General features: G+C 52.8%; 2 protein-coding genes across 9 annotated transcripts in view; one reads left to right on the plus strand and one right to left on the minus strand.

The window, feature by feature from the left end:
- The window catches only part of SYTL3 (synaptotagmin like 3), a 92,206-nt gene extending 79,814 nt beyond the window's left edge, over positions 1-12,392 (plus strand). For 7 of the 8 annotated variants that reach the window (XM_078447521.2, XM_078447527.2, XM_078447524.2 and 4 more), the window contains 6 exons: positions 2,482-2,584; positions 6,434-6,604; positions 8,394-8,499; positions 9,508-9,613; positions 10,502-10,722; positions 12,065-12,392. In XM_078447521.2, coding sequence (XP_078303647.2) covers positions 2,482-2,584; positions 6,434-6,604; positions 8,394-8,499; positions 9,508-9,613; positions 10,502-10,722; positions 12,065-12,174 — 817 coding nt within the window. In that variant the 3' untranslated portion in view covers positions 12,175-12,392. The remainder of the gene's footprint in view (positions 1-2,481; positions 2,585-6,433; positions 6,605-8,393; positions 8,500-9,507; positions 9,614-10,501; positions 10,723-12,064) is intronic. The other variant, XM_078447528.2, reaches the window with a different exon arrangement.
- A 264-nt stretch (positions 12,393-12,656) lies between these two features.
- EZR (ezrin) overlaps positions 12,657-27,686 on the minus strand; it is a 51,021-nt gene continuing 35,991 nt past the window's right edge. The window contains exons 8-14 of the mRNA XM_060617250.3: positions 22,513-22,609; positions 17,518-17,681; positions 17,179-17,309; positions 16,367-16,527; positions 15,925-16,017; positions 14,110-14,361; positions 12,657-13,990 (exon numbers count right to left, since the gene is read on the minus strand). Coding sequence (XP_060473233.2) covers positions 13,826-13,990; positions 14,110-14,361; positions 15,925-16,017; positions 16,367-16,527; positions 17,179-17,309; positions 17,518-17,681; positions 22,513-22,609 — 1,063 coding nt within the window. The 3' untranslated portion in view covers positions 12,657-13,825. The remainder of the gene's footprint in view (positions 13,991-14,109; positions 14,362-15,924; positions 16,018-16,366; positions 16,528-17,178; positions 17,310-17,517; positions 17,682-22,512; positions 22,610-27,686) is intronic.

The following is a 27,686-nucleotide window of genomic DNA, read 5'->3' on the forward strand; positions in this document are numbered from 1 at the left end:
ACCAGACAGTAACTCAAAGACCTACAAAGAAACAAAGACCTCAGGAAAAGCAAATACACAGGCAATTATAAAAGCAAGTATTATTTAACCGTGGCATGTGCTTCCACTGTTTGTTTTCCACAAGACTTAAGAGACTAATATATATATTTTTAATTATTCATCTCTCACTGTTGCTGTAACTTTCGTTTGTAATTCCACACTGTTTTTAAACTAAGAGTGGAATGCATTTAAAGGAATGATTAGTTGGTGACTTTGGTCACGCAGTGTAGAAAGGTGCAATTCTGTGACCTCGGCAATGCACAGAGGTGGGGCTGGCACTATAAAGAAACCGAGGGGGGCGCCTGGATGGCTCAGTCCCTTGAGCATCGACTTCGGCTCAGGTCATGATCTCGTGGTTCGTGGATTTGAGCCCCGGGTAGGGCTTACTGCTGACAGTGCAGAGCCCGCTTCTGATCCTCTGCCCCCCTCTTTCTCTGCCCTACCCCCCACTCTTTCTCTCTCAAAAATAAACATTAAAAAAAAAGAACATCTACAAAAAGAAATGAGAATGGAATTTAAACATTTCACCACAAAATTGAGCTAAATACAAAGAATGAATACAATAATGCAGGTAGTGAGGGACACTGATGCTAGAAGATAGAAACAAATGGCAAGTGACAGAAGGAAGTCCCTCCTTATCAGAGTTACTTTCAAATGTCAATGATTTAGAGACAGAAATTGTCAGAATGGATAAAAACATAGGAGCCAAAGGTTGCCAGGATCAGGTTCTTGGGCCTGACAACAATAGAAACAAGGCTGGACCCCACAATCAAAGTACAGGCAAGGCTTTATTGGGGCCGCAGCTCGAGCTGAAGAGAGAGACGGCACTAACAGAGCGGTTGGGCTGATGGCCTTGTGCAGGGAAGAGGCTGGCCTCACGAAACAGGAGGAGGGGGGAGCAGGGGAGGCCCCTTTCTACAGAGAAAGTAACCTCATCCTGATTGGTTGGAAGGCAACTCAGGCTGCTTGTTGGTGCTTTTTGGAGCTGGGGTCCTCTGCTTTAAGTCCAGCTTGTACATGGGGCCACATCCTGGCTCCACTTTGCAAGGGAAGCAGTTTAACAATTGCAGCTGACAGGGGAACGTGGGTGGCTCAGCCGGTTAAGCATCCGACTTCAGCTCAGGTCATGATCCTCATGGTTCGTGAGTTCGAGCCCCACATCGGGCTCTGTGCTGACAGCTCAGAGCCTGGAGCCTGCTTCGGATTCTGTGTCTCCCTCTCTCTCTGCCCCTTCCCGCTCACACTCTGTCTATCTCAAAAATAAACATCAAAAAAACAAAAACAATTGCAGCTGACAGAAAGTGCCCAAGGTGCACAATCTTTTGCTTGGGGCTAGTTCCCAGGGACCCTCAGTGTCTCACAGCTCTGTGCCCTCTACAAGAGACTCCCTCGGATCCAAAGACAGAAACAGAAGATCTTCCATGTAAATAGTAACCAGAAGAGAACAGGAGGGGCTGTGCTAATATCACACAAAATAGACTTTTTTTCAAAATTTTTTTTACTTATTTTTGAGAGAGCATGAGCTGGGGGAGGGGCAAAGAAAGAGAAGGGGACAGAGGATCCATAGCAGCGAGCAGCGAGCCCGATGTGGGGCTCCAACCCATGAACAGTGAGCTCGTGACCAGAGCCAAAGCTGGTCACTCAACCGACTGAGCCACCTAGGTGCCCTACACAAAATAGACTTTAAAGCAACAAAGATCATAAAAGATAAAGGATGTTATCTGCTAATAAGAGGTTCAGTACGGCAAGATGTGACTGGTCTGTTTTTGCTTCGGGAGAGTCAAGCCTGTGAGGAGCGTGCCTGGGGATGGAAGGGTCCTTGCTGTTACCAAAACTGCCAGAGCAACACCAGGACAGTCTCGGGACCTCCCTGGAGGGAGGGGTCCTTCTAGACAGGATTTCAGGGGATGGGCAGAATGCGGGTGGAGAGGCCCCACAAGGGAAAAGTAAAGTGTGTAAAGTGTGAGGCATGTACTTTCTATTTCCACTTTTTTTTTTTTTTTTTTTTTTTGGCGGGTTGGAGGAAGCAATCAGTGGAGGGAGGACGAGCTGGCACGGGGCTTCCACACCCAGGCAGATTAGAGAATCTGTCACTCGTGCAGCCTCAGCAGCCCAGCCTCTGGTTCCAGGATTGTTACCAAATGGCGAGGAATGAGCGATGTAGATTCTAGGGGTAGGGCGTGAGGAAAGCAGGGGAGCTTCCCACCCCCAGGAACATTCCAGAGGATTGTGGCCAAAGACTGTGTAAACCAGAAGCTGTATACCCAGCACTATCATTGTTCCCTGTCAGGGGAGGCCACCAAGCCCTGTCAACCTCAAATCCACCCAGAAGCAGGGTACAGAATATGCTGATGTGTGATTCTCCTCCTCCTGATCCCTTTGTCCCCCACCCCCACCCCCTGGTTGAGCTTTCACCCTGTCCTGTCTGCGTTTGGCCACCAGGTACGTGAAGACCTACCTGCTGCCTGACAGATCCTCCCAGGGAAAACGCAAGACTGCAGTCCAAAGGAACACCGTGGACCCAACCTTCCAAGAGACCTTGAAGGTACTTGCTGGACAAATATTCACGTGCTAAGTCCCCCGTCCCAGGCTGGGCACATGGGGCCAGAGTTCAGCAGAGTGTTCTTCGAAACTCTTGAGTCAGTTAAACATAAGTAACAGACACTTGTACGTTTCTGCAGGCCTCTGTCAATCAGTGACAGGTCCGTAGAAACTAAATGGCAGCCTTTGTACAGGAAAAGGACTTGAGAAGGCATTTGATTAATGATTTCTGAGAAAATGGTGGAAAAGAACCTGGCTGCCTCCCAAGCTCTAAAACTGGTTTGTCCTATTGAATTTTTATGACTCTCAGAGAGGGACTTCTAGGCCGGGGACCCTGTGTATTCCTCTGCTGAGTTACAATCTTCATCAAAGTGCTCCTTTATTGTAATCACTTGGCAACCCCAGGCAGCTTCTCTTATGGAAAAAAAAAAAAAAACATAGTCATCTTAGGAAAAACATCGTACAGAGGAATTGTTTGGATTTTCACTTTGGTGCTGAGAAATCACGATTTGTGATGTGGGGCAGAGCTAGAAAGTGACTCTGGGGATTTGGGGTCGACAGGTGGAGATGACGTCCGGCATCGGCTGAGAGCTAGATGTGGGAGGCTCCGTGCTAGAAGAACAGTCCAGATGCGCTGGGCATCCCAGGGACCCCGTTGTTAAGCCTGAACCAGGAGAGGGCCTGATTTGCCTTCCTTGGCAAGTAGGGACACTTGTGAATGCCCAGCCAGGAACCATCTGGCCAGCTGACATGAGTCCCATTTGTTAAGTAATAAAAGCCACTGTTTTCTGTGTCCCTGCTGTGGCCAAGTATTTTCTATACCCCCTGAGCTAGGTATCGCAATCCTCGTTTCCCAGTGGGGAAACCGAGGCATAGAGAGTACTCAGAAGGACAACTCTAACTCACAAGGGACTAGCAGACCTCCACAAGATTTATGTTCATAGGACTCCCCAAAGGATGGTTTTAAAAATTTTTTTTAATGTTTTTATTTATTTTTGAGAGAGAGAGAGACAGAATGTGAGTGGGGGAGGGGCAGAGAGAGAGAGGGAGACACAGAATCTGACAGAGCCCGACAGGGGGCTCGAACCCACAAACTGTGAGATCATGACCTGAGCCAAAATCGGAAGCTTAACTGACTGAGCCACCCAGGCACCCCGCCAAAGGATGTTTTTTTTAAAGTAGCCTGTGGTTCAGCAGGTGTGGGTGGGGCTTAACGGATCACCGGTCTAGGACCCCTCTGGTACCAAGTCGCTAGAGACTGGTCTTCAGGTGGTTTTGCTCACATATCTGCTGACAGAGTTTTGAACAGCTATGTACCACCTCACACATTGTAAGTTCTCATCTAAAACCACGTGTTATAAGTTTAAGGTGTTTTGTACTAAACAGATAAATATTTCACATTTTATGAAATGAGACAGAGGAGGATTGACTATATTTTAGATAAATATATAGTTTGATTTTCAAATTTTTAGCCACCTTATTCAAAATGCACACAGGGGGCGCGCCTGGGTGGCTCAGTCGGTTGAGTCGGCTCAGGTCATGATCTTGCGGTCTATGAGTTCAAGTCCCGCGTCAGGCTCTGTGCTGACAGCTTGGAGCCTGGAGCCTGCTTCAGATTCTGTGTCCCCCTCTCTCTCTGCCCCTCCCCCACTCATGCTCTGTCTCTGTCTCAGAAATAAACATTAAAATAAATAAAATGCATGCAGAATCTCAAAGAAAACACCCAAAATTTGTATCCGTTGGTTCTACCCAGTAGATGGTAAATGTTTCGGTTGTCCTGGAAAACTTTCTGGATACACTGAAGAGAATCCGTGTCCCTCATCTGTCTCAAATCAGAGCATCCTGACACGGGCCAAGCCTTACTTTTCACAGAAAGGCATGTGAGGCAGCAAAGATGGGGGGGAAGAGAAGCGGAGCAATCATTGAGAGTTTTCAGAAATCAGTGTTTTGGATGATCTCTGTGTTTAGCACGCGGGAGGTTCATCCAACCGTGGGCAAGACACCGAGAGAGCCTGGGGTGTGAGAACTGTCCTCCGCCAGTTTCAAGAACATTCCTGTGCAAACTGAGGATCTAGAAGCTGATCCTCAAGGTTTTCTAAGCAGAAGGGAAGCCGTCCTGCACCCCACCTGAAGACCAGTGTAGGGGGCCGGGGAAGGATGGAATGCGACCCCTAATCTGGGAGGTGTTGGGTGCCCCCGGACAGCGGCGGTCTGCGTTCGTGGGGCTGGGCGCCCAGGGGAGGCTGTAGCAACCCCACGGTCTGCCAGGACTGCCTCGTGGATGTACCATGGCGATGGGAACGGGTCTTGTTTGCAAAAGCGACTTAGTGGACCAAAGGGAGCAGTCCCGTTGGTCGCTGGGGAGGAGGGGCGCTCATGTGTGAGCACCTGAGAAGCAGGTCTGCGTTCCCGAGGGAGTGGAGGACAGGGCTTTCCGCACACAGGGTGGATGGAGATCACATGGGGGACAGTCACCTGCCCTCCCTGGGACGATTCTTTCTCAGAGGGAGCAGGTGCTGACCGTGACCGGCTGGGCGTGTGGCCGTGAAGGGAATAACCAGGTTAACTTAGAGTTTAAGGACAGACTGGGGAAGGAGTGCAGGGCAGAGTCAGAAACGGACCATGGACTCGAGGGAAGACAGACCGAGAATCAGCCCAAGGCAGTAGAGGGATGTGGCTTCTGACCACAATGGGCGCTGATAATCCCAGAGGGAAGAAAAGGGGGGGCGAGGGCGGAAGGCAGCCCGGCCTGAGCGGGGGCTGTTCACCGGCCTGGGCCCACTTCCCCTCCCTCTCGTCCATCATCTACCTGGAAGGGCACTAAGGGTGGTCAGGAGACGCGACTCAGGGAAACGTGCGCGGCTGCTGTACGTGGGTGTGAGGGTCCCGCCCCACAGTGTGACAGGAGCACACCCTCAACACGCTGTCGCGGGGGCAGCACAGGGCAGAGAGCAGGCTCCCGAGGTCTGCAGGGCAGATCCGAGGTCTGGCCTGCTGGGCCCCCAGTGAGGAAGCCCTAAGACTGGCTGTTGCCCCTGTAAATTGGTGAATGGCAATACTCCCCTCGGGTGCTCCCGAGGGGTAAGGAGCAATGTAGCTAAAAGTCTGGTGCCACACAAGGGTTCAGTAAAGTTTGACTTTTGTTGTTATTGAGAAAATCCAACAAAGAAGCTTGGAACAGGCTGTCAGAGGCTGAGTGGAGTCAGCGGCTCTTGGGAAGCCTGGCCGTGTCCCTGGCCTTTGGGAAGGGGCACAGGGCACCCTCACACAGGGCCTTTGGCCTCTAGTCCCCGTGGGGGCAGAAGCCCACCCTCACTGGAGGGGAGGCGCAAGCTTTCTTGGCCTCCGTCTGGGCTGAGGCTTCTGGGGGGGGGGGGGGGGGCAAGGGGAGGATGGTCAAGAAATACTGTGTGACCCTGAGTGCTGACATGGGCCTGTCTAGGCAAATGCCCATGCTAAAAACTCATGCTTTACATTAAAAAAAACCAACAACAGCAAAACCCAAAAGCCTTGTTTTCAGTATTTTTTGGACAATCCTGGCCAGGCAAGTTCAGATCCTAAGCTGGGACAGATCTTGACTTGAGCTGGATGGGGACTTTCATCCTTGCCTTGGGGACAGAACTTGACAGCGAGAGAGGACTTAGCAGCCCACTCTTCCCGCCCCCGGCCGCTTAGCTGGGGAGGGGAGGAGTTGTTCTGTGCTTGAGAAAGCAGAGACACCCCTCACCCCCGCTCCAAGCTGCTCAGCACATCCTGACCCCATCAGGACCCCAGCTCTAGCCTGTGGGAGGAAGGCCCCTGTGGCCCGGGGGAGGGGAGGGGCACACTGACCGCCTCTGTTCTGCCTCCACAGTACTGGATGGAGCCCGCTCAGCTGGTGACCCGGCGGCTGCAGGTCTCTGTGTGGCACCTGGGCACGCTCACCCGGAGGGTGTTTCTTGGAGAGGTGACCATTCCTCTGGCCACATGGGACTTTGAAGACAGCTCGACACAGTGTTTCTGCTGGTATCCGCTGAGGGCCAAGGTGATGTGTGGTTTGGGACTGAGCTACCCCACTCCCACTGTGAAAACGAAACCCATTCAAAGGGATTGGAGAAGAGAAAACCTACCAAGAAACCTTGGCTGTGACTCTTAGATAGGAACGTCCCACGGAGGAGAGGCTTCATATTGTGATCTCCGGGGTGGGGTTGGGCTGAGGGATCTTTACCTGCTCAGGTTTGTGCCAAGTACCCGAGAACCCCTTCCTCAGAGTAGCCCAAACAGCAGCCTGGGTCAGGTCTCGGGGTTGAGGCCTCCCCTGCAGGCCACATGCTGCCCCTGAATTCGGGATCACTTGGTTTCAGCAGGGGAGCCCTTGGCTCCCTGCTGCCATAGCCAGAGTCCACTGCCTGCACCAGTCAGACCGCCCCCTGTCATGCAGGCTGTGAGGTATTGTTTCTAGATGCCCGACCCAGGAACTCCCAGAACAGTAATAGCTGAAAAAAGCTGGGCCAGATGCTCTCGGCAGGGCCAGGGCTGCCCTGACCAGCAGGGATTTCAGGGCGGGGTGCTGGGGAGGCCAGGAGAGGAGGAGCTGATAGATTTAGGGGTCTGCTCACAGGCCACGCAGGTAAGAGGAGAGCCAGGGGAGAGAGGTTCACCTTTCCGGGCAGCTGCTTTTTACTTTCTGTGCCAAGATCCAAGGTTGGGAGAGGGTACGGATGAGGTCATAGGGGAGGAGTGTGGGGCCCTGTCATCTAAGAAATGACAACAGGTGTGCCAATTGCCCCAAAGTCTGGCAGTGAGGCTGAGTTTCTACCAGGCCGGGGCAGGTCCTGTGTGCTGTTTCCTCTCAGAAGCCAGGGAGGCTGATTCGCCATCTCTCTGATTCCCGGCTTCAGTCCGGTCAAACCGCAAGGGTCTCCAGCCACCTGCTCCCTGTGCTGCTCTGCTCAGCTTGGTATCTACATCCTGGCACCTTACGCTCACCCTTCTCAGAGCCTAGTTTGTCCTCAGACATCCACTTGGGAGGTCTGCTTGGAATGCTTTCTCCTGTCCAAGGTCTGCCTAAGACTTAGCTGAAATCCCACCTCCTCCATGAAGGCTTCCTTGATTCTCCCTGCCAGACATGCTTTCCCCCAGGATCCTGTACTTGGGTGCCCTGCCTGTCTTTTCCCTCTAGGACCCCTTGCTTAGGGACAAGACTAGCCGCCACCAAGGCTGGTGGGAAGAGAAGGTGCCAGGCTAAAAGACGTCCCTCCTAATACCAGCTAATAGTGCCACCCCTCCCCCCACCCCAGCTCACCCTGCTGGATTGGGAGGGTCCTGCTCACAGGCCTGCCCCGTTAGTGCAGGTTTCCGGAAAGTGAGGGTGGAGGCAGCTTTATCTCATTTGGCACCCGAGGGCCAGCTGCCTGCTCGTGAGGCAGCCAGGAGACCTAGAGGCCAGTGTAGACAGGGGCTGGCCCCACCCTCTCCTAGGAGTCCTTGTCCTGGGCAACCGTTCCTCTTGCAGCGGGATGAATCTAGACCCTTCCTCTGCCCCTCAGGGTTAAAGATAGGATTGGCTTGTAGTCTGGCAAAATCACTCCAGACCAGAGAAGCCACCGGGTATGCAGGGGAGTGTGCTCAGGGCAGTGGAGTGGGAATGGAGAGTCCCCACAAAGGCAGGAAGGACCAGTCCCGCCATGGGCATGTCCACTCCACCCCAGGGCACTCCCCAACCTGCAGAGGCTTTGCAGGGGTGAGGCTAGTGGGGAAGGGGGATAATTAGAGGAGCCCAGAAAGTTCTGGGGGCTGAGAAATCCTGCCTATGCTTCTGTCTCTCGCCCCAGGCAGAGAAACATGAAGACAGCATTCTTCCAAATAATGGAGAACTTGCAGTCCGGGCCAAACTGGTCTTCCCTGCGGGGCCCAGAAAGCTCAAAGAGGCCCAAGAAGGTAGGTGGCCTCCAGCCCCACGAATGTTCATCTGTCACTGTGTCGCTGTCTCCAGAGCAACAGGTGGGGTGACGATTTCCTTTTCTGCCACCCGCTGAGCCTGCAATGCTCCAGTGACTTTCCAGGATCTGGGAAGCTCAGCCTGGGGAGTGGGTTCTTGGAACCTATGACTTGGAACGGAAATGAGGGGCCAAAGAGGCCACCGCGCCTTTGATGTCCACTTTGCGAGGCTCTGAGGACACCAGTCCTGGGGCTTTCCTCCCAGGGGGCTGGTGGTCTGGACAGTCCCCCTGGTGCAAACCACCCCGCTGCCAGCTGTCTGGAACAGGGAATGTTCCCCTGACAGCCTGCACGTAGGTTGGGAGTGTGGCTCCTTAGGAGAACCAAGAGCACATCTCAAGGCGCTGGGGCCTACAAGGCTCTGCGTGAATGCACACCGGCTCCCAAGCAGGGAGCTATTGCCCAGCAAGATAAGGGATCAAGGGCAGGCGCTTGAGGTGCTTACAGGAGATTTAAGTGAAATAAAGTGGGGCTTATGGAAGAGAGGAGGGTGAGGGGGACGAGGGAACGCGTGATCCCATGATGCGTTTAGTGACCTCTTACTTGCCTGGAAGAGGAAGGTCTGTGGCCAGAGCTCACAGGGCCACCAGCAGGCCAACCCCCTAGAAGAGAGGTCTTGGGGCCCCCACATCCCCCCCAAACCACCCCCTGCAGCTAGACCGAAACCCCTACAGCCTTCCTCTCCTTGGGTCCCTCTTTACTATCTTTGCAGCTTCCATTCTTGGATTTGGGTGATCCCTCCATCCTGTCGCCACGCTGGCCTTGCAGTGGGACAGCATGTGAACAAGGCCAGCAGAGCCTTCCCCCAGTGGATGTCCTCCTCTTCCCGTCTGCTCCCTTGGGGCCTCAGGGCTCTAACGTCCTCTTGCTGTCGGTTTTGGGGTGCTACGTGGTATTGTGTGCCACGTGCAGAAGTGGGGCTCACAGCAAATGCTGCTTTCCTTCCAGGGACGGGAGATGGGCCATCCCCTAATGGTCAGCTTTGTCTGGTCGTGCTGGGAGCCAAGAATTTACCTGTGCGGTCAGATGGTACCCTAAACTCCTTTGTTAAGGGGTAAGTATTCTATTTAATCAACCATCATTTACCGATTCCCGGAAGCTACAGGAAACACCAGAAAGGGCAAGCCATTTTGAATTTGTATTTGAGCTTTCCTGGGAAAATCCGACACTGTGTTAAAGACTCCGATTTCCAGAACTCAGGGGATCTGGCCGTGTGGAGGCTAGATCTGGAACACTGCATTTTAACCCCAAACCCAGATCTTACTGGTTCATATAATTGCATCAGAAAGTCAGCCTTTCCTGGCTGAAACAGAGCTTGGAAAAAAGCAGTGCGTTTGACACACATTCCCTCAGCTTAGCGTCTCCTCCTGGATTAACAAGAAGATGGAGTCTGTTTATTTCATCCTTATCCACTACAGGTGTGCCGGTGTCTCTAAAAGTAAAGCAACACCATTAATTACTATACAGAATTGCTTCGTCCCCAGTGACATAATGGAAAAATGGGGGCTTCAAGACAGTGCTGAGTTCCTATCCTCAGGCTGCCACATAACATATGGCCTTGGGCGACTTATGTGGCCCTTCTGCATTTACTTCCTGAGAACAGGGTTAAGGGGAGAGAATGTGTGCGCGGAGTCCCCGTCCCTGGGTAGCAGGTCTAAAGCCCTGCTTTGCCTGGTGGTAGGCATTACCGAGGAGGGGGGATTACGATGAGGGGCCGAGTGGCCTGGAATCCCAATTACCCTTAGCGTCTGGAGCAGACTTTAGCCCTAAATCCGGAACATCCTAACAAGAGGTCACATGGCCAATCTTGCGATTCCCATCCGGGTTCCCGGCTTGGAATTTTTCTTTTGTGGTGGATTTAGCCCTTCCGGAGGGCACTAGGGGCGGAAGCCGGGCAGGACAGGAACTGCAGAGTCAGGGTGTCTCTCTCTCTCTCCTGCAGCTGCCTCACTCTGCCAGACCAACACAAGCTGAAGCTCAAGTCCCCAGTCGTCAAGAAGCAAGCTTGCCCCCAGTGGAAGCACTCCTTCACGTTCAGTGGCGTAAGCCCTTCTCAGCTGAGGCAGTCCAGCCTGGAGTTAACCGTCTGGGACCAGGCCATCTTTGGTGTGAACGACCGCTTGCTGGGGGCAGCCAGGCTTGGTTCCAGTAAGTCCGTCCGAGGTATTTATTGGGCCTAAGCAGCACGGTTTATCCTTAGCGACTGTCTTATGTGGTTACCACTGAAAGGGCAATCGTGCTTCCATGATGGCAGGTGATTTGACGGACTTGGAAATGGCCTAACTCACCATAATTAAGGAGATGGCCACGTCTAGTTCTTACTCTACAACTGAGCTCTGATAGAGAAGCATTTCAACAATTTAGATCAGATGTAGATGTGAAATGATAGGCTTCAAAATGGGCTGGGTACAGTACTGGCTTTTGTTTGTGGTGTCCATCATAAAAGGATTATTTTCTTACGGGAAAATACCTTAATCCAAACAAATGGCGACTCAAAGTAGCTCAGGAAGAGTGGGACGAAAGGGTGATGCTCCTCGGTGTTGCTGGGCTGGGGTGCTGCTGGCTTTGTGGGGGAGGCGGCCCTTGGTGCAGAGGGCTCACACACCCTGGCCCCTGCCCACCAGTAAGTAGTGCCCCTCAAACACTGTGCCAACCAGAGACACCTGCACCCATCTCCAGAGCCCCCCCTCCCCCTGAGGCCCTCTGAAGACAAACCAGAATCATCGTTCGATCGATTACTGTTTTGAAAGGAACATTGTTCAAGGCACACCCCCTTCCCGTCGGGATTCCTTTCTGTCTGCAAACCTGGCTCCCAGTCTGGGACACCCCCTCCCCTCGATCCACAGCCACAGTAATGTATTAGGACCATCCACTCACCTCGAAGAGCCAACCCACCAAACGCGCCCCCTCCTTTCAAACTATGGGAAAGAAAGCAGCTTTGGGCTCTGAAGTCCGCACAGGATTTAGGAAGGGAGGCCCGAGCGCGTTCTGTTCCGAGTTTCGTATCGGGGCAGAGGTGGTCTTGCCCTTCCTCACCAGTGGTTGGCATTTTCATATGGTCTTGAGGTGAAAAACGCTTTAAGAGGTTTGTCTTCGGCTTTTTAAAATACTTTTTAGAGTAAGAGCCTGAATGGGGGAGGGGCAGGGAAGGGGACAGAGAATCTGAAGCGGGCTCTGTGCTGACAGCCAGTCGAATGCTTAACTGACTGAGCCACCCAGGTGCCTTTGTCCTCCTTTTTAAAAAGCCAAGGTGAGGCGCCTGGGTGGGTCAGTCGGTAAAGCGTCTGGCTCTTGATTTTGGCTCAGGTCACGATCTCACGGTTCGTGGGTTCGAGCCCCACGCTGGGCTCTGCGCTGGCAGCACGGAGCTTGCTTGGGGCTCTCCCCACCCCCCCCCCACTCGCGCTCTCAAAAATAATAAAGCCGAGGAAAGGGCTGGGAAGGTGGCATGTCTCGTTCCCCCCCCCCCCCCCATTACTGATTTGTCACCTCACTGCCATCGCAGAGGAAGACGCAGCTGGCGGTGTGGACTCATGCTCTCAGTCAGAGCTTCAATGGCAGCAAGTTCTTTCCAGCCCCAATCTGTGGACAGACCTGACACTCATTCTTCACTGAAGCCAAGGTTCCAGTCTGCAGTGGGTCTCGAGTGCCGCATGCCAGAAGGTGGCTGGACGCGTGGCTGTGGACACTCGCCGGCTGCAGCTGTAGCGAGAACATTCCTCCACACCCCCACGTGTATTTATGTTCAACGGCTGATGGTATAAACATGAGTCTCGGGTTGGTTTTGTGCTGACGTGTGGAAATGGTCCGATTTCAATAAATGGTCAACACTCCCCTCTGTCCCCCGGTGCTTATCAAAGAGTGAAACTTATGGCATATGCATTTGAAAGAAACATTAAGAGCCCTGGCGGGTGTTAGGTCCCTCGCGGAGGCAGATCAGGCTGCCCCGGGGACCCCCGTTTCGGCTCGGTAAGCGCCAGGGTCCACCCGAGGGGCAGCAGCAGGTCTGGAGAGCACGGCCCCCAGGGCCGCTCGGATGCAGAGTCCGACGAGGGCCCTCCCACCCCGACACATAAGTACACACCCACGGCCACGTCTTGCCTTGCACATCTTTTTATTTCTCAATCTGTGGTGCGGGGTTCATCTGCACAGGACTCTTGCCCGGAAAGGAAAAGGACACAGCTGAGCGTGACAGGGCACCGGTGGCGAGACCTGGCATTTCAACAACTTTTCGAGGAAGCGGTAGGTCAGAACAGGTTCTCCTTGTGGGAACGGAGACCGGACCAGGTTGGAAGAGTCCCTTCATAGCTGGGGCCTGAATTATCCGAACAGCATGTGTGCATGGTTTCAAACAAGAAGCTCGGACAGAAAACCGAGCCGTGCATAGTCCATTACGTGCACAGAGAGCAGAGTGAAAAGTCATGTTCACAGATGTGATTATAGCAGTTAATCAACCTCATCACTGCCCTCACGTCACATCACCTGCCATGGTTGCATGGTTTTTAATGTGTAATTCTTTTATTCTGTAAAAGGTAACAAAATATACAGAATGAAACTTTCCCTTTGTAAAACTAATGTTACAAACCCATATTGTCACATATATAAATACTATTCTCGACAGCTGATCATTAATTGGTGTGAGTCCAACAGGGTAGCCCTCTGTTAAGCAAGAAAACAAAAGTTCATCCAAGACTGGAGTGTCCTCCCTGTTGATCCCGAACTGGAGGAGGGGAGGAAGAAAAATCAGTGTGTGCACTGTGTGTGAGTGCTTTAGACTCGGTTTTCAAGATAATTTTCACCCCTCAAAAAACAAATCTACAAAGATGGATCCTTCACAGAAATCAGAAATCAACTTGAGCTAATTTCAAGTACAGAAAAAAGTATGGCACAGAATATAAGCCACGATGTGGTTTTAATTACAGGGAATCTCGTATCACACATGCCAGCATTGTCTTTACAGGCATCTTTCCTTAATTCAGTCCTGCTGTAGGCAAAGACCAGGAGGTGATTCAATAACAGTAATAATGAAACCAGGCCTGTTTGGCACAATGATACAATTGGGAAAAATAAACCAGGGAAGCTTCCGCTGATCCCAGCCCCAGAATATTCCCGCTGACATAACTACTAACTGGACTTCGATGGGGGTGGGGGAGAATTCTAGATTTAAAGAACTACAAGTGCAAGCTCTGGAGTCTGCCAGCGATCCCCCCACAAAGCCCAGATGTGAGGCCCCACCCCTGTGCCCCACCCCACCCCAGTCCTGGCCTCACATGGCCTCGAACTCGTCGATCCGCTGCTTGGTGTTGCCCTGCCGGATCTGACGCAGCGTCTTGTACTTGTCCCGGCCTTGCCTCATGTTCTCGTTGTGGATGATGTCGTTGTGGGTCCTCTTGTTCTCATCCCTGGCCTGGGACAGCTCGTTGGTCAGGGTCTACAATGTGAAGCAGCACAGGTCAGGCACGACCAGGAGAGGTGGGTACGGGGTGGGGACAGCCCCCGCGGCACCCTGGGAGACAGGAGGAGGGGCGCCCCCCGGCCCGCTGCCCTCACCATCAGCTGCCGCTGCACCCGCTCGTTCTTCTCGGCCTCGGTGATGCGCTTCTCCTCGTTGCGGTCATCCAAGATGCCCTCGCTCGAGAGCTCGGCGCTGTAGCCCGTGTGCTCTGCGCCCTCGTCCTGCAGGCTGTCCTGGACGTGGTAGCTCACCGGCTCGTAGACAGGGGGGGGCGGGGGCGGGGGGGCGGTCATCACCAGGTGCAGCTCCTCCTTGGTCTTCACCAAGTCATCCTGGGCTTCTTTGGCCTTTGAAAGCAGTCGGGACACAGGTGACCACTCGTCACGTGGAACCACGTGTTTAGACCATCTTTGGAAGAATCCCCTTTTCTTAAGCCAACGAAGGCTTCTGCACCTCGTCTCGCCACTCGCCTCCCCTTCCCCTGGCGGGCTGGGTGCATGAGCCTAAGCGGCACGGAGCGGAGGAGGGGACCACGTGTCCCTGTGCAGGGTCTGACCAGCCTCTTCCCGAGTCTGGGGCTCCAGATCCTCTGAGCAGTTCTCAATCGTGCCCAGGGCACAAAAAAAACTGATGCCAGGGGGTCGACTTTAAGAACCATAGCTTCTTAGGGCGCCTAAGTAGCTCAGTTGGTTGAGCATCCGGCTTTGGCTCAGGTCACGATCTCACGGTTCATGAGTTTGAGCCCCACATCGGGCTCTGTGCTGACAGCTCAGAACCTGGAGCCTGCTTCAGATTCTGTGTCTCCCTCTCTCTGCCCCTCCCCCACTTGCATTCTCGCTCTTAAAATTAATACTAAAAAAATTTTTTTTAAAAACCCCATACTTTTCTTCTGTGCCTAATTCTAGAATATGTTCATTGTATAGGTTTCTTAAAGGGAACTTACTAAACAAGAAACCCTCTAGCCACCAGAAAAAGCCACTATAGTGTTTTAGAGTGCAGCTTTGTTCTCCTTCCTGGTGTGGCCACTCTTCATTAAGCTCCTCACTGCCTGCCTGCACTGTGTTCAAGCACTTTCCTACCTGCCATCACCCCTAAACCTTCCGGCAACCTCTTGGCGGTACAAATAATCATGCCTACCTTGCTGCCACTCCAGCCCTGGAGATGAGCTTAGTTCGAAATCAGCTTTTGCCACTTAATACCTTATAATGAGTGCTTTCTCCAAAACCTAAAGACCGGAGATCTGCATGCAACTTGGGTTCGGGGCGTGGGGGCCGAATGGTGAGGGAGGCACCAGGGAAGGACAGTGGGAGGTCCGTGTGGGGGGCTGTCACAGCTCAGCAGATGACTACACGGAACCACATCCAAAGCTCCCCCGGGGACCATGCTTTTCCGCTGGGTGTGGGGGACTCCCAGCTGGAGAGACCGGCAGCGGAACATGGTTCTTACTGTTACAGCTACAATTCATTCAACCCCCTGCAGGCTGGTCCTCAGAGCAACCTTACAGGTTGGCTATTAGTCCTGATCTGCAACGAGGAAACTGAGGCTTGGAGAGGTCAGGCCCCTGTCCTATCACACAGGGAGGAACAGAGTGGAGACCCTTGCCTGCATCCTGAGACCTTGAGCCTGGGCCTTTGCATGGTGCCACGCTGCATACGCTAGGGCAGGAGGCCTTGGGTGGCCCGTTGCCAGGGGCACCCACGCAGCTGTGTCTGAAGCTGGCGCCTGATGGGGCCGAACGGTCTGAGGCAGGGGGCGGGGGCACGGCAAGGTGGGCGGAAGTGAACCCGAGGCTCCCTGCCGGGCAGACCGAGCCCGCCCCCGGGGTGGGGGGTCTGGCTCACGACGGCGGGGCTGGTGTCAGCGGGGGACCCCGTGTGCCGCCAGCCCCAGCCCTGAGCACGCGCACTCACCCTGTGCTGCCACTCCTCCACCTCGTCCTCCTTGCGCCGCCGGGCCTCCTCCAGGAGCGCGATCTTGGCGGTATACTCGGCCAGCTCCGCGGCCTGGCGGGGCGCACGAAGCTCCGGTTACCGCGGGGCCTGTGGCCAGAGCCCTCTTGCCGACGGACGGCCACGCGTTTTGGCAACTGGCCCCGTGGGCAACTCAGCCTCGTCCCCGCCTCCTCCCCGGCCGCTGCTGCCCACTGTGTCCTCGAGGCCTCGCTCGGACGACCACGGTGGAACCACCCGAGGTCCACCCACCGGGACGGCCTCTCCCACCAGGCTGAAAGCCCTCGAGCAGGTGGGTTTTCCGGCCACGGACACAAAGGACGGATGATACAGCAGGTGTCTGTGTCATCCCCAGAGGCGGCCTCTCCGTGCTTCAGCCTCGTGAAACTCAGGGAGCTCGTACCAGCTGCTCCTGGCTCTTTATCTGATCCGCCGCCTGCCGCTCCAGCTCCTCCTTGGCCCGCAGAGCGGCCACGCGGTCAGCCTCCAGGCGCTCTGCCTCCTCCTGTGCACGCTTCCTCTCCTCCTCCAGCTGCAGGGCTCTCTGAATCTGGTCCGAGAGTTCTGGAGAGAGGGCACAGACCCAGGACTGCTCGACGGCTTCGGCCAGGGGCCCCGAATTCCCAGCCCAGAGGCACAGGATGGGGGCCGGGGCGGGAACCACCCCACGGACTACAAAGCACTGCACCGGGGCCTCTGCTTCCACGGACACCGAAGGGAAAAAGCACCCTGGGGCGCGTTCCTGCTGCGCACATCGGCATCTTCACCGTGGTCAGAAACTGCTGCGCAGGGTTTCTCCCTCCCGGCCAGGTCCAGGCTCTCCTGGCAAATGCAGAAACCGCACCGCCTGCCCAAGTTTTAGTTTCTAAGACAGGCCAGGGCCACGTGGCATGGTTTGGGCAGTCACTAGCCGTGTGACCTTGGGCAAACTGTTTTACCCGCCAAACTTTAACATCCTCAACAGGAAAACGGGATAACTCAGTACTAACCCCAAAGGAGTGAGGAATGGAAATTTAAAAGGATGATGTGCAGAAAGCACTTAGAACCGTACAGAACCATCCGATCCAACCCCTCGTCATCGGCTCTGGTCCGCGAGCCTCTACTGTGGGTGCCGTGTTCACCGGAGACCATCCTGGCTGTGAGCGTACTGCCCGGCCACCTGGCCCTCGCCGTGGGGACGCTGGCCTACGGCAAAAGTGCCCAGCCCACACCCACCTTTCTCTGCCTTCTTGGTTTTCTGCTCAAAGTCCTGCAGCCTGAGCATCAGCTCCTCCTTCTCCCGCATCATCTGCTCCTTCTCTCTCTCCACGGTTTCTCTCCTCTTCTTCTCGGTTTCCAGCTGCTGCCTGTTGGGGGGCGGGGCACGGGAAGGCTAGGAGCTGGCAGGCACTTGCCATGTCACCAGTGCCCAGTCCAGGACCGCCCTCCAATGGAAGGGACTCTGCTGTGACAGCAGCGACCCCCGGCTCCTCCGATGGGGAAGGGCCCGGGTGTCCCGCGGGCAGTGAGCCCAGGCAGACGCCGCCCCGCCCGGCTGGCCTCCCTCCCGCTCACCGTTCCAGCTGCTTCTGGTGCTTCTCCTCCCGCGCCTGAGCCTTCATCTGTTGCACCTCGATGGTGTCGGGCTTCCTGCGGCGCATGTACAGCTCGTGATTGCCCATGCACAGCTGCAGGATCCGCTTGTTAATTCGCAGGCGGGGGGCATAGAACACGAAGTCCTACAGAACAGAACAGGGCCGACCCTCAGGGGGAGCTCCCTCCTCTGGCTGTCTTCTTCCACACCCGACTTCACAAAGTTCCGGATAACCTTTTCCAAAAGGACAAATGGGGCCACAATGGGGCTTCAAGGAAAAGCCAGGGACAAGTGGCCAGACAGAAAGTCCCCGGTGTCACCGGATTTGGATTCTCCGGAACAAAGGGAGCAAGTGTGCGTGGTCTTTGCGGGTGTACACGCGCACTGAAACCCCTCTGGCTGGACTACGAAGCCCCTCTCTAGGGCAGGGGGTCTTACGGCCTTGGGAAACCCAGCACCCCGGTTCCCGTGCTGCCTGATCTGCAGGTAACACCCATCCCCAGCAACCCCAGAGCCACCATCTCCAAGTCTTGCCTGGGGTGCGGCTTGTCTCCCTGCCTCAACCGTCACCTCCTACACTGCCACCAGCTGTCAATCGGGTCACTACCGGACGCCTGACGCCAGCCTGTTTAGCTCCAGGACCAGGTACAAATGCCGTGGCCGGGCACGCGTGTGTGGAGGCTTCTGGCTCTGGCTCCAGCCTACCCCTTGTTCACCTGAACTGCACTTTCGTGCCCCCAAACAGATTTGCTCAAAGCATCTCTGCTACTTGGGAAGTACTGTCCAATCCCATAAACCCAGGGGTACCGGCACATCAGGAGACGGCATGAAGCCATCATCTCCGGTCTCTGCGACCCCTCCCGTGCCCCCTGCACTTGAGGGGGTCATCCACACTTTCCTCGGCTGACTTGTATTGGTCTCCATCTTCCACTGGACAGGCACCTCCCTTGCCAGCAGGCCTGTGTTCATCCATCTCTGTCTCAAGGACCCAACTAATACCCTATATTTACCAGGTGCTAGAGTTTACACAGCGCTGCCACGGCTGAGCCTATGACCTTGAGTGAGTCATTTCCTCTGAGGCTGAACACCGTCAGCTGCACAGTGGGGAGGACAGTAATCTAACTGGACTGCTGAGATGATTAACTCAGATCCTGTTTGTCAGGACTCAGAATGGGGTCTGGCAGGAGTTGAGAGGCTCAGACAGAGTGCTGGTTGCCTTATGAAAGCGGAACCTTTTTGAAGAGAACAGACCAAACAAAGCATCCAAGAACGTTAGGACTATGAGCACAGAAGTCTGGGATGTGCCACAGGGAGGACACACGACTTTGCCTCCTAGCTCCAGCTACTGCTGTGATTAATGCAGGGGATGGGAGGGGAGAGAGGGTTTAGAAACTCTGGTGAGAAGTTGTTTTTAAATGCCAGTCTGCTTCCGCTTTTTTCCCCTTTCTCTTCTCAGTACGGGGCTCCTGGCATCCAGATTCTGACCAGGGGAAGGGGAACAGGGGAAGGGTGGATGAAACAAAGACACAGCAGCTTCTGCAACCCGAAGGGACATGCCACTGAGCTGAGCAACACGCCCCCGAAGGCCCTATGTAGCCTCTCTGTTTTTTCATCTGTGCCAGAAATGCTGGAAAGACAGTAATGTTGAACCCGAGAGCCCACGGAGTTCCCGGGGGTGGGGGGCTCTCCTCGGGCTTCCACACACTTGTGACGAAGTCATCGGGTTTCCCAGGGAGTGTCTGCAGAGCTGGGAGAAGCAGGTGTGTTCACCGCGCACCTATCTCTGTTACACAAGAGAAAACGATCTTCTGTTAGGGCCACGCGGGCATGCTACCCAAAAAGATGTCGACTGTGGCTAAGCGTTGCAAAGGAGCTCCGATTAGCACCAACTCCTCCTTACAAAGACGTCAAGGGACAGAAACTGCGGTAGCGTCATGGCGGCAGGTGACCCTGAGTCAAGCTCTGCACACAGCCTGAGAGCAGAGGAAATTTCCTACGCTGCCTTTGAAGGAGGCTGGTTTCCGACTTCAAATTAAAAACAAAAACTGAAACCAGTATTTATTTAAGGATTTCTAAATCCGAGTACCCAGCCCATGCCTCCTCATGCAAAACCACAACACCAACTAGACCTGGGGCGGACTTTCCCAACCCTGGAGAGAACGGACGTCCTAAACCTGAAACTCGAGGCATGAGGCGAGTTCAAGGAACGGATCCAAGTCCCTAAGGATACAAGAGAAGGAGATGGAAACGCAGCCGGAAAGCTGTGAAGCGAGGAGCCCCAGGAGCCTCCAGGAGGCCGGGCAAACGGCGGTTTTCCTAAGTTAAACAGGTGGCTGCCGGAGCCCTCACTCTTCCACGAGGCCACAGGGACAAAAAGCCCTTTTTGAAGGAGGCAGAGCCGGTCTCTGCCCCCGCAGGATGACCGGGCAGGGGGCAGGCTCCGAGCACTCTCGTGCTCGTTGCAGTGTCCCAGCCGGCAGGAGGAGAGCCAGCTTTTTTAGAAGGGACACGTCTGGTCGCCAGGAGCCCGGGCGACAGTGGCTCGTCTGTGAGCCTGCCACGGAAACTGCCCCCCAGGAGTCAGCCTCAGCAAAGGAATCCTAAGCCACACCAGCGAGCCAGCCCGGACCTCTGGCGTTTCCTTGTCTGTCTTCTGGGCCGACGGGATTTTCTACGGCCCTGAGTACGGGGCCAGAAGCCAGGCAGTGCCGCAGAGGCAGGAAGGAGCAGAGCGACCCTGGCGAGGTGCAGAGGGGGACGGGGACGCGTCCCCTCAAACCAGCTCCTCACCTGGAACCCCTGCCCCCCCCCCCCCCCGCCCCCCGGACAGGAGCCTGACAAGGTCGACCTTCTTGGTGAGGCAGTCCCAACCACCTGGAGCAGTCACACCGTCCCCCGTCCCCTCACCCTGATTTGTTACTAAATATAACCGCACTGTCGAATTCACAGCCGGAAAGCACGGTACTTGTTTTCATCCGTCTCTTGCACTAGAACGTGGACCATGAGGACGGGAACCCCATGCTGTGTGCACAATCCTACAAGAGCCTGCTCGCAGTATGCCACCAACCAGTGCTTCTCTCGCCTTTTCTTTAATCAGCGGCCCCACACAGAACTAGTATATAGTAAAAGTATGCTCAGCTGATTCAACCTTTGCTTGGAATTTTAAGATCAGGAAATATTCAGGAGGGAGGCAAACCATAAGAGACTCAACTAATGAGAACTGAGGGTTGATGGGGGGTGGGGGAGAAGGGAAAGTGGGTGGTGGGCATTGAGGGGGGCACCCGCTGGGATGAGCACTGGGTATTGTATGGAAAGCAATTTGACAATAAGTTTAAAAAAAAAAAAGGAAATATTCTTCAGGTTTTCAAAAGCTAAACTTAAGCCGAATTAAGAAACGCGCGCGCACACACACACACACACACACACACACACTAATCCTTAAGTAGTCCAGTCCAGTATTCTTGCTTCTGCCAAACTTCTTTAAACAGTTTTGAAAACTGAGCACCACCCTGTGGGCAGACGGCAGCCTACCCAAGGACTTGAGGGTCTTCTCACTGTCCCAACTGCCCCACCTCAGGGCCCATGGTAACATGGGGACACTGTGACCCTTGGGCTGCGATGCTGCATGTTAACGTGGCCTGTTACCATGGAGCTCGCAACTCTGTATTAAATGCTGTTTTAACTGTAAATAACTGGGCAACTACCCACAGAGTAGGGGGTCAAGAGTTTACAAACAGCAGGAAACGTTTTCAATAAAGGAGAAAATACTTTCACAAACAGCGTCAAGACGTCTGTTTTTCACTTACGCCAGACTGATACGTGGGGAGGGGCAGTTGGACAATAAAGCGGCTCACTGTTCCACGTGGGTCACTCGTTGCCCAGCGGGGCCCCGGCCCAGAAAGGCTCCCAACGCCCTGGCCTGGACCACAGCCCATGTTGGCCTCTCTAAGCCCAACACTGTAACCAAGACACAAAGTCCTTTACGATCTACAGTTCTGTAAAAATCATAACAGGCTCACGGGATGAGAGAATCCTTTAAGTGACAGTTTTAAGAACCAGATTTCTGATTAGAAGACAAAATCCTCACTCATTCCGTCACACTACGGCATGTACGTCTCAAATTTTCTCACCAAATAGCTGAAAGCTTACACATTAGCAGAATCACCGATAAAACCGAATGCGTTTCCCGCACACACCGGTCTTTGCGGTTGTTAGTTAACAGTCTACGCTCTTCAGACTGCAGGAAATGAAGTCCCTTTTCTAGCTAAGTCCTCCCAGGAAGAGTGTCCCACCAGCCTCATCTCTGCGAGGACCCACTTCCCACATCAGCTCCAACGCGAAGGCACCTGCGTAAAGCGCACTGGAGGGGGCAGAAGGTGCTTGGAGAAAAGCAGAGGGGCACAGTCCCGGAAGAGAATGTAGGTGGGGGACAGGAGGACCCGCGGTGCTCTGGATGCAGGTGTGACTTTTCGTAATGCGGTAAATTGCAAAGATGGCTCAGAAAGCCAACTCAGGCCCTTGAGACTCGTGCCCCAACTGGCTTCCAGGGAGGTGCCGACGAGAGCCCCCACCCCAAGTACACCATCTGGAGGCAGGTTGGTTTTCCCACAGGAAAACGAACATTTCACAAGCCCAGAAACGCAACATTTCGTGAAATGCTTATCATTTGGTCAATGACTCAGAACTCTCCTTTTCTTCATAAGGAACGAAGACCATTTGAAAACTTAGGGGATACAGTCAGCTAGCTTTTGACAGACACCTGGGCCCCAGCACACCTCTCCTGTAGCAGTCAGTCACATGATGCAAGGGGTCCCTGACCCTCAGTGTAACCTGCTGGCAGTTTGTTTACCCTGTACCACACAAGGGATCCTGAATATCACCAGCTCCTTGTCCCAGAGAAATCAGACTGTTACCTGGAAAACATAGTTGGCTATAAGAAAACCATAACCCCTCGCCTAGAATCCATAGAAACTTACGGGAGCCTTCTTGTCGATGGGCTTAATGACAAACTTTTTGTCATTGAAAGAGATGTTCCTGATTTCACTCCACGGAAAGCCAATCTTTGGGGTCAACCTGAGGTTAAAAAAGAGGGAAGGGGATAGTTAGATGTGTATTTGGATTGCAAATCTATTCTTAGAATTTTTATTTCAATTTGAAAAAGTATAAAGCCCAGGAAGCACAGTATATAACACACGTTGTTACCAGAGTTCCTACCTGTGCTAGGTGAGGTCAGGTCCAGGCTCCAGCAGACCTGCACCGGGCCGCCCCAGCCAGTAAGCTCCAGGTCAACTCGGATTCCCAACCCGGTGCACCCTTTCACCCTGTGACAGCTTGCACAGCCATCTCCTGTAGCCTAACTGGGTCCTTGTGCCCAGAACCCCACTTCTAGCCACTGGGTCTGATTCATTTCCCTTACAGTCAATCCATTCTCCTCTAAACTGCCAACACAGGAATCCTGTTTCCACAGGATGGAATCCAGGGGCCTCGACTTAGCATCCAAGAGGCTTCCGATGGAGCTCCTGATTCACACTCAGGCCCTCAACACCCGTCCCACGGCCCACGTGGCCAGTAGAGCTCCCCGCTCTACACCACAAACATACACCCTCAGGCCAGCTCGGCCTCCTTCAACAGCCTCGCCTCTTCTTGCCCTGTAGTCTCTTGTGCTACATCAACTATTCTCTTCGTGTTTTCCCAATTCCTCCGTTTTTATTGAGCTCTTTGAAGACCAGGCAGGTAAGCTTTCTGATGTCAAAGTTCATGTCTTAGGTTTTCTAGGCATGCTGTACTCAGAGCGGCTGCTTGCTGATGGAAACAGAAAAGTGCCTGGTGTGCTTCCACTCCAAGAGTGCCTTGCTCATTTTCTGTGGGGATCATCTGTCCGTGGCTGCAAGGGGGGTACTGAAGTCCCTACTCTTACCTATTGTTGTCTATTTCCCCTTCATGTGTCAGGACTTGCTCATTGTATTAGGTGCTCCAGGGCTGGGTTGCATGTATTTACAGTTGTTTGAGGTCCCTGATGAGGACTTGGTATGGACTCTGCTCTTCTGGGTCTCATCTTAGGGGCGCATGGCATGTTCACCCGGCTGGCCAGACACCCTCCCGTGTCCTCCTCCAACTTCTACGACAGCACGAGGCCCACGACCCCCTGAGGAAAGCCCCAGCACTTCCCTGCTTGGTCGTTACTAGCCCACCACTGGCTCAAACTCTGGCTCTTTAGCATTCCCAGGAGAAGTTCTCCAGAGGGTTAAGACCAACCACATGGCTCTTACCACACGACCCGCCCGTTCTTCATCTCTTTCGCCCCATGCTTTCAACATATTACCATGGACACCATCTAGAATGACAGACCCTCAAACCACCATCCAAAGATCCTACCATCAAAACCCAACCTTTCCCCCAGTTCATAAAAACTTTCAATTTAGAAAATAAGCAGAGATGGAGAGAAACCAATTGCCTACCGACACGTTTAAATAAAAACTGATGGGCAATGTAGGTTTGCTATGACAAGCCAGGTCAAGGTGGCAGGGTGGCTTCTGATGGCCAAGAGAGGACACCAAGCCTCACAGATGGCTCTTCTGGGACACAGCAGTTCCACACACCTGGAGGAATGAGGTCAGGGCACTGGCCAGTCCTTTTTGGCATTCGCCTTCTTACAGCTCTGTCCTCCAGGGTCACCAATGCCTGCTAAAACGTATCTGGCCAACATGCCTCACACAGTCAGACACGCAAGACATTCACTCTGCTACTGAGCAAAGAGGTGACGTTGTTTGTAGGCCTCTGAGCACCGGAAAGGAACTCAGGATACCACCTAGTCCCACTGCTGGCTTTAACCCAGGTCCTTACATGGCTGTAAGGGGGACAACAGGTAGACATCTGCTGCTTCGTAGCACCCGCTCCACAGCACGAGGGCTCTCATTTCTCACCTGTGCAGTCACCACTGCAGCCAGATTTCCAACACTCAGAATGCCAAGGAGGTAAGGATCTCAGGTGCTCAGCTTTTTTTCTTTCTTTTTTTTTTTTTTTTTTTTTTTTTTTTTAAGATTCTGCCTCTTCTTTTTAAGTTTATTTTGAGAGAGAGTGTGCATACATGTGTGAGTGGGGGAGGTACAGAGACAGAATCCCAAGCAGGCTCTGGGCTATCAGTGTGGAGCCTGATGCGGGGCTCAAACCCTCAAACTGTGGGGTTTATGACCTGAGCCGAAATCAAGAGTTGACCTAACTGACTGAGCCGCCCAGGCAGCCCTGAGGCTCCTAGCTTTATATGGGGTTCTCAAAACAGTTCTAATCCTAGAAAACCTGGACCTTCAGGTTAGACAGGCATCTTTCTTTTAATTTTAAGGATTGGGCAGGCGTCCGGTCACCATGCCCTCCAGCCCTCTGCTTGCTTTCTGCGGTGTCTGTAAAGTCGGTCTTTTTAAGACTCTGGAACCTCATATAACAGTTTACAGCCGTTCAGAAACCTAACTGTAGGATCAGAGATAGGACTATATATTTTTTTAAAAAATGGGATTCTCCAAACAGGGACCAGAGCTCTTTAGAGAAACAGCTGATTCCAGGGCTGGAGGAGGAAAAGTACAAGATGATCCTGGAACATCTTGAGGAGCCAGGAAGTAAAGAAGTGCTCAAAAAAATAACGGGGTCTGTCTGGGGTGCCTGGGTGGCTCAGCTGGTTGAGCGACTGACTCTTGGGACTCTTGGTTTCGGCTCAGGTCATGATCTTGCAGTTGTGTGGGTTCAGGCCCCACATCGGGCCCTGTGCTGACAGAGTGGAGCCTGCTTGGGATTTGCTCTCTCCCTCCCTCTCTCTGCTCCTCCCCCACAAATTTCTCTCTCAAGATGAATAAACAAAAAAAAAAAATTAAAAATGGGGTCATATCAAAAGGGCACAGGAGCCAACTCAAAAGGGATCCTAAAGGCAAATCTTAATTTGAACAAAATAATAATAGTAATAGATTATAGCCTGTAGAATAAAATATCCATGAGTAGAAAACGGACTCTGTTCAGAAACCATACATGTAAAAGAAATGTTCTGGTTTGTTTTTTTTTTTGTGGGGGGGAATCACTGTTTCCTCAAAACCACAGTAATAATTGTTTAAGACTTGCGAATGGATGCTAGAAAAGATTAAAGTATAATGAGAAACAGGGTATTTACATAGTTCCCAAGTGTCTGCCTGAAATGTACTTACTGACCACAAAGGGAAGGACAGTAACTTCACAAAGAAGCCTGGCAGACAGCACCCTGACCAGACACCAAAGTTAACACCACCAGCAGTGGTAAAATATTCCCACACCACGCACTGCCTCGTGAGAGGCCCCGGGAAGGCAAAACTCAAATCTAACTGAGAAAACACGACACAGATCCAAGCTGAGGGACTTTCTAAAGAGTTAATGGCCAGTAGTCTTCCAAAGTGTCAAGGTCAAGACTGGGGAGGAGGCAACTAAGTGCAGGTGTGAGTCTGGGCAGGATCCTGGGGCAGAAAAAGGACGTTAGTGACAACTGGGCAAAATGGAAATAGGGTCTGTATATTGTGAAAAGCATCGTGTCAACACTGACCTGGACTGTGGTTATGTAAGATGTTAGCACATGGAGCATATGGGAATTCTTCATACCTGCTACTTTTGGAACAATTTTAAAGTCTGAAATGATGTCAAATGAAAAAAAATAAATGGCTAAAAAATTTAAATTCAAAGTACGCAGGTGGAGGTGGGGGGTGATGATACTATTCTTCTGTATCTTGACAAGAGTCTGAATTTTTCAGGCACATGTCTGTTCAAACTCAGCAAATGGGGCTGCCTGGGTAGCTCAGTACATTAAGTGTCCAATCTCATCGTTTTGTGACTTCGGGCCCTACGTTGCGCTCTGCAATGACAGTGCAGAGCCTGCCTGGAATTCTCTCCCTCTCTCTCGCCCCTCCTCCATTCTTGCTTGCTTGCTCTCTCTCTCTCAAAATAAACAAACTTAAAAAAAATAAACTCAACAAATGAACACTTAAGAAGTGTGCATTTCAACGTACTTGAATATTACATCAGAAGACAAGCAAGAGCTCTAGTAAACAACATGCATTTGGGGAAGGCACACAGATGCCTGCAATTTACTCTGAAATGTATCTGGAAGAAAGGGGCCCGAGGTTGCAGTGACGTGAGGCTGAGCAGTGAAGCGCTAAGGACAGAATCTCTGCAGGCATGGGACATTACAATAAAACCCTCTCCATGTTGTGGTTTGCTTGAAATTTTTCATTGAAAACATTCAGAAAAGGTCTGGGGTGTTGGAAGGGGCTGGAGGTCACTGTGGGCTCCACAGACGGCTCTGTGGGCACTCCTACAACAGAAGCAAACATCCTGATCTGAACCAGCAGGGGCCGATCCAGGCGTGCCGCCACCTCTTGGCAGGGCAGGCGTGTCAAGGAACTGTCCCCACGAGTCCCTTGTGCCCACCTCCTGCCAGCCACTCCTAACCAGGTCCTACCGCTTCTCCCTCGGCCCTCATGCACATCCAGACACGCAGAGGCCAAACCCTCCTCTCCGCCAGTCTGAGGGGAACTTTTAAACTCTGTACTCTCAGTGGATTAGCTGTATTCCCTTCAACGGTCTCTGTAAGAGACTAGGAGGTTTTTCCGGAAATTCTGTTCCACGTTCAAGTTGGGGCTCCAAAGACCAGAAAGGAGAGAAGTAGCTGACAATTGCATATCTGGTAAAAGAAAAGTCCCACAAATCCAAAGAACTGCCTTTTGCTCTCCTCTCTTATATAGGTAACCTGTTAGCACTAAGGCACAAAGATGTAACATACACACAAAAAGGGGGGTTGGGGGTGGAGGCGAAATTAACATATTGTGTCTATGAGCGTAATTTTAGAAACTGGAAATAATTTCTTAAGTATCTACATGATACATAAAATACTATATATACTGTATTACAGTTTTACGATCCTGTACTGTATATACTATATGCTGTAGTGTACGTATGCCGTATATAACCAGTATGCTATAGAACCTAACAATAACCACTGGCTTACTATATACATAATAAAGCTAACAAAACAAGTATAGATTAGTGTGTGTGATTTACCACTCTGAGCGAGAGATTTAAGGGAGAAAGACACTGGTCCTTGTTTGGCCCCAGCTTGTCTACAGCCCTCTGCAGCATTTGCTCC

This window comes from Panthera onca, chromosome B2 (assembly GCF_046562875.1).
Source record: "Panthera onca isolate mPanOnc1 chromosome B2, mPanOnc1 haplotype 2, whole genome shotgun sequence".
In the NCBI taxonomy this organism is placed as follows: Eukaryota; Metazoa; Chordata; class Mammalia; order Carnivora; family Felidae; genus Panthera; species Panthera onca.